Here is a 13871-nt window from a genome sequence, read left to right on the forward strand (position 1 = left end):
TCCTTGTATTCTCCCCACGTCCCCTCTCTCCCTGCACACTGTGTCCCCTCCCCATGTCCCCTTTCTCGCTGCACACTGTGTGCCCTGTTATTAACATCTCGGTTCCTGTGGTACATTTGTTGTAATTGATGGGCCAATATTGATACAGGGTTATTAACTAAAGTCCATGGTTTACATTAGGATTTCCTCACAGATACTGATACAGAGTTACTAACTAAAATCTATGGTTTACATTAGGATTTCCTCACCAATATTGGTAGTGTTACTAACTAAACTCCATAGTTTACATTAGAATTCCCTCACCAATATTGATACAGTGTTGTTAACTAAAGTCCAGAGTTTACATTAGGGTTTACTCTTTGTTTCGCATTGTCCTATGGGCCATCTGGTGGTATAGTGGTTAAGAGCTACTGCTGCTAACCAAAAGGTCAGCAGTTTGAATCTACCAGGTGCTTCTTGGAAACTCTGTGGGGCAGTTCTTCTCTGTCGATAGGGTCGCTGAGGGTCGGAATTGACTCAAGGGCAATGGGTTATGGGTTTTGAAAAATGCACAGTGTCATGTGTCCACCATTACAGTTTCGTGCAGAGTAGTGTCACTGTGCTAAAAATGCCGTGTCCCACCTATTCATCTCTCCCTTCTCCCCTTGAGCCCCTGTCAACTGCTAATCGTTTCACTATCTTTCTAGTTTTGCTTCTTCTAGAGTGTCTAATAGTTGGAATCATACATTATGAACCTTTTCAGACTGGGTTCTTTGACTCAGCGATATGTATGGAAGGTTCCTTTCCTACCGGCCTCTGAACACCTTTGTTCTGCCCTCCCCCACCCCAGCTGCCCTCACAGATATGGCTTGTGCACCCCACCCTCCTGCTGTCACCCTCCTTGTCACCCACCTCTCCATGGACCCTGGCAGTCGGCTATGGGTTCCCAGTGTACAGAGTGGGCCACACTGTGTTTTGTCTCGTCATAAAGGGGTTAGGTTCAGAAGGTTCAAGATTTGAGCAGCTGTGTGCGTGTGCGTGTGTGTGCGTGTGTGTGTGTGTGTGAGAAACGCGAACTCCAACAGCAGCAGAGTTTAAAGTGCCAGCTTGTTCTGTTTCACTATTGCTTTCAGCATTTTAAGTGTTAAAATTAATTAAGAGTTAATTTTGAAGACTAAATGTTTATTTAAATGCTGCATATAATTTGGACCAGAAGGAATTTTATGTTTTGGGGGATTTGGGAGAAAACAGAAAAGGAATACGTTTTTTGAGGTGAATTTACTCAGAATTGTATCTGTGAAACGTGGGATGTAGACGTGGTGGCTTTTGAAGCTGTGAGCAGCTACAGATGCAAAGATTCTGTGGCTGCTGGCGTTTTCTAATGAAAGGGCTTTTGATCACACCAGCTGATGGGACTCCTGTGAGAATTACCAGGCTTTTCAAAAATTGTTCTTTCATTAAAAAGAAAAAGTAACAAAATTAAATGCATCTCTTTGGTCTTGCATGTGGCAGGATCAATTAGCCCTAGTAGGGAGGAGTGGCTGGACTGGAAAGTTCACTCTAGGCCTCCACGTGAGCCCTCTGTGGGTCCAGAGCCTTAGTTGTTAGATTCCTAGTTTTAGGATATTCTATCTAATCTAACTCAGGAGTCTCAAAAATAGCTTGCTTCGAATGTATTTGTAAGTCACAGCAATGAAAAGATCTGCTCCCAGGGCACAGTTATTCTGTGTCTCACATTGCCCTGAGGGTCTTTCTGCAGAGTTCACAGGTCTCATCTCTAATCTGTCCCTGGGAGGGGCTGCCAGCTAGCCAGGCCCCCCTCCCCCCACTCACATGCCATGCTGAGCCAGGGCAGTGTTTGAGGAACACAGAAGACCCAGCCCAGCTCTACCCCAGTTTCTGGACCCCAGGGTATGCTTTGTTTCAAAGGGTAGTCCTTAGGTCCCCCAAGGTGATGGCTGTGTCTCAAGCCTCCTGTTCTGGACCCAGTGCCCTGGCGCACCCTCCTAGCTCTTCTACCATGCAAGCTTCTTCAGTATCCAGGGAAGGGTCCACCCACCTGTCTGGTCCCATTACCCACTGTGGGCGTTCAGGCACCAGCACAAGGAGTGAGAGAAGGTTTTGGAGACCAGCTCCCCCTCTGCAGGCAGCCCACCCACTGCACAGCTAGCCCGTACTTGTTCAGAAATATGTGTTGTAAATCCTAACCTCTGTGTCTGTGGTTATCATCCCATTTGGGAATGGGTTGCCTTTGTCATGTTAATGAGGTAGGATTAGTATAGGGTGTGTTTTGAGTCACTCTCTTATAAGATATAAAAAGAACAGATTAGGACAAGCGAGCAAGCAGAGAGGGGAAGAGAGATGGGGTAAGACAGATGCCAAGACACATGGAGATCTCCAAGGAACCAGAAAGCAGAATCTGAAGAGACAGGGACCTTCCTCCAGAGCCGACAGAGCAGGCCTTCTCCTAGAGTCGGCACTCTGAATTTGGACTTCTGGCCTCCTAAACTGTGAGAAGATAAATTTCTGTTGGTTGAAGCCAGCTACTTGTGGCATTTTTCATATAGCAGCACTAGGTGACTAAGACAATCTGGCTGCAGAATTTTTTTTTTTTTTTGATCAGCTGTTTTCTGCTGTTGTCATCTTATATTTTCTTTAATTATATGAGGGAGTAAATTTCTCTTTAATGTACTTGTGAAAACATTTTCACATATCCTTTCGAATGGTGATAATTTTTATGTATTTATTTCTTCCCCTACAATGAGAACACACTTGGTGTTGGAATGTACCTTCATGAGAAAGGTTTCCCTATAAATTACCTGTTAGGCTGACTCAGGATGGGAACTCATCAGCATCTTACCAGGTGTTTTGAAAGGCCCTCTTGTCAATGATGTCATGGTACATTATGCTCTTCTAGACTTTGAGTGGGGCACCCTGACCTGTCTGAATCATCATACCTGACTCAGGTGTTAGAGTAGAGGCTCACATCCTGGCTGGTGTGGAGTTGTCAGAACATTGCAGAACCACATGCTCAAGGGGACGCAGCGTTGCAACACCCCCACTGGCCCGGGCCCCTTCCTGGGTGAAGGTAGCCATGCTGGTCTACTCTGGTGAGGCTGTGTTTCATGCTAGCATCCCGCCTGGCAGAGGACAGTGTGGGTAGAAACAAGAGGGCCACATGTGCTTACAGAGATCTTTGCCTCTTAAGTAACAAATTGGCAGTTCAGCATTTGTTCTGACACCCAGGCCCTTGGACCAGTCTTGCACATAGGTAGTGCCAAGGGTCTGGAGTTACTTACAGCCTTGTGACCCCTGCAGAGAGGGGGTAATTACTTGACTGCTTAACACAGTAGAGAGTCCCTGCATGGTGGTGGTGGTGGTGTTAGGTGCCATCAAGTCGGTTCTGACTCATAGCGACCCTATACACAACAGAGTGAAACACTGTGCCATCCTCACAATCGTTGTTATGCTTGAGCCCATTGTTCCAGCCACTGTGTCAGTCCACCTCATTGAGGGTCTTCCTCTTTTCCGCTGACCCTATACTTTGCCAAGCACGATGTCCTTCTCCAGGGACTGATCCCTCCTGACAACATGTCCAAAGTATGTGAGATGTAGTCTCGCCATCCTTGCTTCTAAGGAGCATTCTGGTTGTACTTCTAAGACAGATTTGTTCATTCTTTTGGCAGTCCATGGTATATTCAGTATTCTTCGCCAACACCACAATTCAAAGGCGTCAGCTCTTCTTTGGTCTTCCTTATTCATTGTCCAGCTTTCACATGCGTATGATGTGATTGAAAATACCATGGCTTGGGTCAGGCGCACCTTAGTCTTCAAGGTGACATCTCTACTTTTCAACAAAAAGCAAGTGTAGTGTAGTGCAAGTGATTAATGCGCTCGGCTGCTAACCAAAAGGTTGGAGGTTCGAGTTCCCTCAGAGCTGCCTCGAAAGAAAAGCCTGGTGATCTACTTCCCAAAACTCACCCTTTGAAAACCCTGTAGGGCATAATTCTACTCTGACATGCACAGGGTTGCCATGAGTTGGAGTCAGCCCAACAGCAACTGGTTTTTTGGTTTAACACAGTGGAGGGTCTAAGCTGGGGCATTGTAACTTCAGGTAACTTCTCTTCAGAAGATTCTTAGCTGGTGAATTAGGAAGTCACTGTTTTACACTTAAAAAGAGTCAGCACTTTTTCACCTTCTTATCGTGGGAAATTTCAGCCCTATAGAAAAGTAGAGAAAAATGTAATGAACCCCCATGTACCCGTCACCCAGCCTCAGAAGTAACCAATTTATAGCCCATCTTGTTTCATTTATGCAGCTTACTATTCCTGCCACTGTCCTTACTACCATGATAAACAGAGAAAAGACTGAAGTTTTTAAGGATTTCATTTTACTGGGATCCACAGTCAATGCCCATGGATTCCTACCACTGTCCTTACTACCATGATAAACGGAGAAAAGACTGAAGTTTTTAAGGATTTCATTTTACTGGGATCCACAGTCAATGCCCATGGAAGCAGCAGCCAAGAAATCAAAGGATGTGTTGCATTGGGCAAATCTGCTGCAAAAGGCATCTTTAAAGTGTTCGAAAGCAAAGACGTCACTTTGAGGGCTAAGATGTGCCTGACCCAAGCCATGGTGTTTTCAATCGCCTCATGTGCCTGTGAAAGCTGGACGGTGAATAAGGAAGACCGAAGAAGAGTTGATACCTTTGAATTACAGCGTTGGAGAAGAATATTGAATATATCATGGACTGCCAGAAGGATGAACAGATCTGTCTTGGCAGAAGTACAGCCAGAATGTTCCTCAGGAGCAAGGATGGCAAGACTTCATCTCATGTCCTTTGAATGTGTCATCAGCAAGGACCAACCCTTGGAGAAGGACATCACGCTTGGTAAATAGACGGTCAGCGAAAGAGGGGAAGACCCTCAATGAGATGGATCGACACAGTGGCTGTAGCAGTGGGCTCAAACACAGCAATGTGAGGGTGGCACAGGACCTGGCAGCTTTTCTCTCTGTTGTGCCTGGGGTCACGATGAGTCGGAGCTGACTTGACTGCACCTAACAGCAACAGCAACGCTATCTCCCACCCCGAGGTTATTTTGAAGCAAACCCCAGGCTTCATACCATCTCATTCATCCCATCGATCACACTTCTTTGGGGAGACGCTTCCCCTCATGCACTTCTTGGCACCCCCGAGGGAGAGTTTTCATGGGAAAGGTAGCGTGAAAATCTGGTTCTTTCCCCCTTTTACTGAGCAGCTTCACAGAATGAGCTGATTTCCTAGTCTTAGACTGAAGGCAAACCATGGAGACCTAGCAGAGCAGCCTGTGAAAACACGTGGGCTCCTAACCCAGGAGAGCCGGGCACCTCCTGGTACCATCTGGGCTTCTTAAGGCAGATGTCCTTGCAAAGCAAAAAAAAAGGGAAAGTCACTGGATGGCACAAATGGTTGAGTAAAAAACGGTTAAGTTGGCAGTTCAAAGCCACACAGAGACACCTTGGAAGAAAGGCCTGGCAGTCTGCTTCCAAAAGGTCACAACCTTGAAAACCCCATGGAGCAGTTCCACTCTGCATCCATGGGGTCGCCGTGAGTCAGAATCAACTTGATGGCAACTAACAAAAACAGCTACAACAACAAAATGCTAACAGAATCAAGTAAAACTGCACTCTCCCCTCTTCCAGACGGCTTCAGTGGCTTCCCTGTGGCAGGAAAGCTTTGCCCACCATCCTGTTATTGATGAGGCCAAGCACTTCCACGGGGGCAGGTTGTTGCTACTCCCTCACCTAGGCAGGAGCCCGGACAACTCATCTTACGTTTGTAGTCCCAGCCCAACTTACCTGTGGGCTCCCCAGCACGCCATGAACTACTGCTATTTTATTCCATTATTTGTAGTAAAAACCGCCTTGGCAGCGAAAATGACTAATACAGTAGGTGCCTGATAAAAAAAGTGCATTTGTGAGCCAGCTCATCACAGAAGAGCAGCCTGAGTACAGTAAACTTTGAGACTTTCTGTTCATATTTTTGCCTTCCTGTTCATCGTGTCTGCCTTGCGCAGGCAAATGCTAGGAGCACCAACTTTTAAGAACAATTTATGGAAGCAAATAAATCTACTTCTGTCCAGTAACCTAGTTTCTCTGTGAATAGGAAAGACTGCTAGCAGTTAGTTTTAATAGCAGAGCAGGTATCTGAAGCTCCTAGAACAGACCTCCCCACATTGAGCCTGAGCCCTGTGGCTAAGAGCCCTGGGCAGCAGAGGACGCCCTGAGATGGCCCAGGGACTGAAAACAGGGATGTAGACACGAGGTTGGCAGAAGGCTTACAAATAGCAAACAGTCGTTGTCTGCAGTCTGCGTTCTCTTGTCACTCTGCAACAGAATTATATGATAATTGGAAAGGGTGAAAAAAATAGAAAAATGTTTAAAGCTCAATTTTAAACATGAAGAACAGGCTACATTTTAAAACATGTAAGATAAAGCCAGGAGCGCTGGTGGCACAGTGGTTGAAGCGCTTGCCTGTCAGCCAGAAGATCAGTGGTTGGAATCCACTAGCCACTCCTTGGGAGAAAGATGTCGCAGTCTGCTTCCGTAAAGATTTACAGCCTTGAAAACACTGAGGGGCGGTTCTGCTCTGTCCTGTAGGGTTGCCAGGGGTCAGAATCGACTCATTGGCAGTGGGTTCAGGTAGGTTTGAGGTGAAGCTAAAGAGGCTCTTAAAGGAAGCTGTATGTCCTTAAATATGAATCTTTGGAAAAGAAAAAGTTCCTGAAAATAACGAGTCAACGTTTTCACTTCAAAAGGTTAAAGAGGACATTGGCGTACACTCAAAGTAGAAAGAAGGTGGTCTTGAGAGAGGCAAAGTCAGTGTTACTGGATAGGTGACGATTGGACAACCAAAACTGGCTTTTTGACCAGATTAATAAAATAGGTGAGTATCTGGCGATATGGGCTAAAAAGTTGAAGAGGCACAAGTACTATTAGAAAAGAAACCACATATCAGCGTTGGTTTAAATTCATGGGAGGATACAAGGAACAACGTCCTGCCAGTGAACTTGAACACATACACACAAGATGGGCAGCTTGGGGAGGCTATTGAAATTGACAGAAAGAAAAATCTGAAATCTAGAGAACAGTCTTAGAAACCCTGAAACTGCAGCCAGAAATCTACACAGAAATCCTAGAGGAAAGAAGTAGCTCGGTGGTGGTGTAACATTGTTGCCGCAGTGATGTCACAACCCAGGAACACCGTACAAGGGGAGAAGCAAGGCGTCAGTCTTGCATACAGCTTGGTAAAGAGCCAGCCCCAAACGTGTTAGCAGACAAACCCAGCAATTCTTTAAAAATCCATCCTTCACAGCACTGTAAGCAGGCTTTTAATTCTAGAAACACTGTTAATATAATGTATTGCTTTAGCAGATTAAGTGAGAACCGGCACGTAATTATCCCAATAGATGCAGAAGAGACGTCTGATAAAATTCAGCACCCATTCATGTTTTTAAATAAACAAAACTCTAGAAAACTAGAGACAGAAAGGTACGTTCGTTCCTAGAGTGTTTACTGGCAACCTATATAGCAGGTTTCCTGTTTCATGCTGAAATATTCTGGCAAACGTCGACACCAAGACAACAGCTCTGTTTTCAAACTGCTTGCAGTCAACCTGAAACTGACCCCAGAGGTTCCAGCCAGGTCAGTAACTAGCCCCCCACAAGGAGAAAGGGGTTAACAGTTTTCATCATTTGAAACCATACGATTGTCTAGCTCGGTGGTGTCCAGTATGCATGAGCCATATGTGGCTATTGAGCGCTTGAAACGTGGCAAATCTGAAGTTGGAATAGGCTCGATGGCAATGGGTTTGTTTTTTTGGTTTTTTTTTGTAAGTATAAGATCCACCCTGGACTTCCAGTGACAGAAATGTAAATTATCTCATTAATAATTTTTATACTGAGTGCATGTTGAAATATTATTTCAGAGATGCTGTTATTGGTAGGTGATATTGAATCAACTTAGATTCATGGCGACCCCATATGGCAGAGTCAAACTGCCCATAGGGTTTTCTAGGCTGTAATCTTTATGGAAGTAGGTCGCCAAGTCCTTCTCCCTCGGAGCTGCTAGATGAGCAGCCAAGTGTTTAATCATTGTACTACCAGGACTCCTTATTTCAGATATTTTGGGTAAAATAAACTATAATAATGATTTTACCTCCTTTTTCTTTTTTAAATGTGGCCACTAGAAAATTTTTAACTGTATAGGTGGCTGACATACTATTTCTTTTGGGCAGTGCTGGTCTTGATAGAAAACCCAAAAGAACACAGAGAGAAACCATGGGAACAATGTCCAAGTGATCTCAGTTGCAAGGAACAGAAAAGCCAGGAAGGTGACTTGGGGGGTGGGACATCTTAGGCTTGTAGTTGTTGTTAGGTGCCGTCAAGTCGGTTCCAACCCATAGCAACCCCATGCACAACAGAACGAAACACTGCCCAGTCCTGTGCCATCCTTACAATTGTTGTTATGCTTGAGCCCATTGTTGCAGCCACTGTGTCAATCCACCTCGTTGAGGGTCTTCCTCTTTTCCGCTGACCCTGTACTTTGCCAAGCATGATGTCCTTCTCCAGAGACTGATCCCTCCTGACAACATGTCCAAAGTATGTAAGATGCAGTCTCGCCATCCTTGCTTCTAAGGAGCATTCTGGTTGTACTTCTAAGACAGATTTGTTCGTTCTTTTGGCAGTCCATAGTACATTCAGTATTCTTCGCCAACGCCACAATTCAAAGCCATCAATTCTTCTTCGGTCTTCCTTATTCATTGTCCAGCTTTCACATGCACATGATGCAATTGAAAATACCATAGCTTGGGTCGGGCGCACCTTAGTCTTCAGGCTGACATCTTTGCTCTTTCACACTTTAAAGAGGTCCTTTGCAGCGGATTTACCCCATGCAATGTGTCTTTTGATTTCTTGACTGCTGCTTCCATGGCTGTTGATTGTGGATCCAAGTAAAATGAAATCCTTGACAACTTCAATCTTTTCTCCATTTATCATGATGTTGCTCATTGGTCCAGTTGTGAGGATTTTGGTTTTCTTTATGTTGAGGTGCAATCCATACTGAAGGCTGTGGTCTTTGATCTTCATTAGTAAGTGCTTCAAGTCCTCTTCACTTTCAGCAAGCAAGGTTGTGTCATCTGTATAACGCAGGTTGTCAATGAGTCTTCCTCCAATCCTGATGCCCTGTTCTTCATTAAGTCCAGCTTCTCAGATTATTTGCTCGGCATACAGATTGAATAGGTATGGTGAAAGACTACAACCCTGACACACAACTTTCCTGACTTTAAACCAATCAGTATCCCCTTGTTCTGTCCAAACAACTGCCTCTTGATCTATGTAAAGGTTCCTCATGAGCACAATTAAGTGTTCTGGAATTCCCATTCTTCGCAATGTTATTCATAGTTTGTTATGATCCACACAGTCGAATGCCTTTGCATAGTCGATAAAACACAGGTAAACATCCTTCTGGTATTCTCTGCTTTCAGCCAGGATCCATCTGACATCGGCAGTGATATCCCTGGTTCCATGTCCTCTTCTGAAACCGGCCTGAATTTCTGGCACTTCCCTGTTGATATACTGCTGCAGTCATTTTTGAATGATCTTCATAAGAATTTTGCTTGCGTGTGATATTAATGATATTGTTCTACAATTTCCACATTCAGTTGGATCACCTTTCTTGGGAATAGGCATAAATATGGATCTCTTCCAGTCAGTTGGCCAGGAAGCTGTCTTCCATATTTCTTGGCATAGACGAGTGGGCACCTCCAGTGCTGCATCTGTTTGTTGAAACATCTCAATTGATATTCCATCAATTCCTGCAGCCTTGTTTTTCGCCAATGCCTTCAGAGCAGCTTGAACTTCTTCCTTCAGCAGCATTGGTTCCTGATCATATGCCACCTCTTGAAATGGTTGAACATCGACTAATTCTTTTTGTTTTGGTATAATGACTCTGTGTATTCCTTCCATCTTCTTTTGATGCTTCCTGCTTTGTTTAATATTTTCCCCATGGAATCCTTCACTATTGCAACTCGAGGCTTGAATTTTTTCTTCAGCTCTTTCAGCTTGAGAAATACCGAGTGTGTTCTTCCCTTTTGGTTTTCCATTTCCAGCTCTTTGCACATGTCATTATAATACTTTGTCTTCTTGAGCCACCCTTTGAAATCTTCAGTTCTTTTACTTCATCAATTCTTTTGCTTTAGCTGCTCGACATTCGAGAGCAAGTTTCAGAGTCTCCTCCGACATCCATCTTGGTCTTTTCTTTCTTTCCTGTGTTTTCAGTGACCTCTTGCTTTCCTAATGGACGATGTCCTTGATGTCATTCCACAACTTGTCTGGTCTTCGGTCACTAGTGTTCAGTGTGTCAAATCTGTTCTTCAGATGGTCTCTAAATTCAGGTGGGATATACTCAAGGTCATAGTTTGGCTCTCGTGGACTTGCTCTGATTTTCTTCAGTTTCAGCTTGAACTTGCATATGAGCAATTGGTGGTCTGTTCCACAGTCGCCCCCTGGCCTTGTTCTGACTGATGATATTGAGGTTTTCCATCCTCTCCTTCCACAGATGTGTTCAATTTGAATTCTGTGTGTTCCATCTGGTAAGGTCTATGCCTATAGTTGTTGTTTATGTTGATGAAAGAAGGTATTTGTAATGAAGAAGTCATTGGCCTTGCAAAATTCTATCATTCGGTCTCCTGCATCGTTTCTGTCACCAAGGCCATATTTTCTAACTACTGATCCTTCTTCTTTGTTCCAGCTTTTGCATTAAAATCACCAGTAATTATCCATGCATCTTGATTGCATGTTCGATCAATTTCAGACTGCAGCAGCTGATAAAAATCTTCTATTTCTTCACCTTTGGCCCTAGTGGTTGGTGCGTAAATTTGAATAATAGTCGTATTAACTGGTCTTCCTTGTAGGCGTATGGATAGTATCCTGTCACTGGCAGCATTGTACTTCAGGATGGAACTTGAAATGTTCTTTTTGATGATGAATGCAACACCATTCCTCTTCAAGTTGTCATTCCCAGCATAGTAGACTGTATGATTGTCCTATTCAAAACGGCCAATACCAGTCCATTTCAGCTCACTAATGCCTAGGATATCGATGTTTATGTGTTCCATTTCATTTTTGACGATTTCTAATTTTCCTAGATTCATACTTCATACGTTCCAGGCTCTGATTATTAATGGATGTTTGCAGCTGTTTCTTCTCATGTTGAGTCATGCCGCATCAGTAAATGAAGGTCCGGAAAGCTTTACTCCATCCATGTCGTTAAGGTTGACTCTATTTTGAGGAGGCAGCTCTTCCCCCGTCATCTTTTGAGTGCCTTCCAACCTGGGGGGCTCATCTTCCAGCACAATGTTCCTCTGCTATTCATAAGGTTTTCACTGGCTAATACTTTTCAGAAGTAGACTGCCAGGTCCTTCTTCCTAGTCTGTCTTAATCTGGAAGCTCAGCTGAAACCTGTCCTCCATGGTTGACCCTGCTGGTATCTGAATACCAGTGGCATAGCTTCCAGCATCACAGCAACACGCAAGCCCCCACAGTACCACAAACTGACAGACACATGGGGGAGCTTAGGCTTAGGTAACTGCAAAGCCCAGAGACATACATAACTGCAGATCTGGGTCTCTTCCATCTTTTCTGCTTCCTCTCTGCAGCTTGTAAGCCACGTTCCTCATGACCACAAGGTGGCTGCAGCCACTCCAGGTTCCTGCTACCCAGAGCAGAAGTAGAGGTGTTGTCTACTCCGTGTCTTTTTATGAGTGAGGAAACCTGTTCTGGAAGACTTCAGCAGATCTTCCCTCTGTCTCATCGGGCGGAATTATGTCACCGGCCCATGTGAACCAGCACTAGCGTGGGGAGTGAGATGGTGATGATTGCCATAGGCCAATCTTCTTTTCTTTTTTTAATGTGCTTTAAGTGAAAGTTGACGGTTCAAGTCAGTTTCTCATACAGATACTTATACACACATTGTTATGTGGCCCTAGTTGTTCTCCCTACAATGTGACAGCGCACTCATCCTCTCCACCGTGTATTTCCTTCGTCCATTCAACTAGCTCCTGTCCCCCTCTGCCTTCTCATCTCGCCTCCAGACAGGAGCTGCCTACATAGTCTCATGTGTCTATTTGAGCTAAGAAGCTCACTCCTCTCCAGTTTTGGGCTAACAGAGCATCTGGGGGCCGTGACCCCTGGGGTCCCTCCAGTCTCAGTCAGACCATTAAGTCTTGTCTTTTTACTATAATTTGAGGTCTGCATCCCACTCAAAGTGCTTGATAGTATGTTTAGAACATAGAGTTGTGCAGCAGTTCCTTCACAGTGGTTATGTCTCCTGTTAGCCTCGACTCTCGTGTTCCCGTGGACCCGTGTCCATCCTTGCCCCTCTGTTATCTTCTTGGTGCGGACACAGGAGGTTGTCTCCATGCCCTGGCTCCCACCCTGTCCTCGCTGCTCCTCCGCCTTTACCTCCAGGGCCCAGTTCCCCTCTTTGTGGATCCCTATGCAGCCTTTCGTGGTGTCTTCTCGACCTAAAACCAGGGTCTTCATTCATTTGCCCTAAGCTTCGATGTTGTTAGCTGCTGTTGAGTCAGCCCCCTGCTCACGGAGGCCTCAAGCACAGTAGAAGGAAATGCTGCCCAGTCCTGCGCCATCCCTGTGATCAGTTGCAGGTTGGACCATTGTGATCCCTAGGGTTTTCCTTGGCTGATTTTCAGAAGTAGGTCGCCAGGCCTTTCTTTCTAGTCCATCTTAGTCTGGAAGCTCCACTGACACCTGTTCAGTATCCTAGCAACATGCAGGCCACCAGGACAGACGGGTGTTGCCTGCGCATGAGGCGCATTGGCCGGAAATTGAGCCCGAGTCTCTGTGAGGAAGGGGAGGGGTCTTCCACTGAACCTGCGCTGAGCTGCAGCCTCTGAGTTCCTGGGCTCCTGCCCTTCCCCCAGCCCATTCCCTGTGCTCCAGGTCTTCCTCGAGCTGGAAAGCTGCACCTTGGGCCTCATGTTAATCTGTTCCATACGGACTGGCTGGCCTTTTCACAGTCCCTGCCTATCGTCATGTGAGCGTTTTCCGATCGTGGTGATCGTTTTCCAGGGGAAGCTAAGATGGGGGTAGCATTTCTTCTGTGCAGATGACAACAAGTGAGGCCCCAGCTCCCGATGCAGGGCCCCTGGGGGTGCCTGTGTGAGTTGGACCGGAGCCTCCATGACCTTGCAGGAGAAAACGCCCCATCTCATTCCTAAGTCCCCATTGGTGGGAGGCTAGTAAGGAAAGGGTGGGGTTAGAACGCAGGGACAGGGTGCTTGGTAGGTATGTGTCCCATGCAGCATGCTCCACAGGGCGGCCTGTGCCACCGAGCACAAAGACAGAGCCCTGGGTTCGCAGGGGGCCTGTGTCCTGAGCGCTGTCCCCCTGGGTTGCTTTACTAAACGGTGTGGGTGGCAGTGCTTCTGAGTAACACCCTCTCTGTCCCCCAGATCGCCATCATGACACTGACCCTCTTCCCCATCCGGCTCCTGTTCGCCGCCTTCATGATGCTGCTCGCCTGGCCCTTCGCGTTTGTGGCTTCACTGGGATCTGATGGGAAAGAACCGGAACAGCCCCTGGCCTTGTGGCGGAAGTAAGTCGATTGGTGGCGATTGTGGGCCCCCCAGCATGCCATGTGCACAGGGCAGCGCAGCCAGAACAAACCCTACTCCACCCCAGTGTCCTCGTCCCCCCACCCACACTCATCCTTCTTCCCGTCCTGAGGCCCCGCGCCCACCACTCGCCTGCCTCCTGCTGTGGGCTCTGCAGGGTTAGTGCCCCCTTTCCCCTTGTTTCAGGCATCTAAACTGTGGTCTCCCTAACCATGAA

At 46.1% G+C, this 13871-nt stretch overlaps 1 protein-coding gene across 1 annotated transcript in view; it reads left to right on the forward strand.

The window, feature by feature from the left end:
* Positions 1-13871, forward strand: part of LPCAT1 (lysophosphatidylcholine acyltransferase 1) — a 91331-nt gene that overhangs the window by 21879 nt on the left and 55581 nt on the right. Inside the window, exon 2 of the mRNA XM_064270555.1 lies at positions 13493-13635. Within this exon, the coding sequence (XP_064126625.1) occupies positions 13493-13635 (143 nt within the window). The remainder of the gene's footprint in view (positions 1-13492; positions 13636-13871) is intronic.

Source organism: Loxodonta africana, chromosome 2, assembly GCF_030014295.1.
Source record: "Loxodonta africana isolate mLoxAfr1 chromosome 2, mLoxAfr1.hap2, whole genome shotgun sequence".
NCBI classification, from domain to species: Eukaryota; Metazoa; Chordata; class Mammalia; order Proboscidea; family Elephantidae; genus Loxodonta; species Loxodonta africana.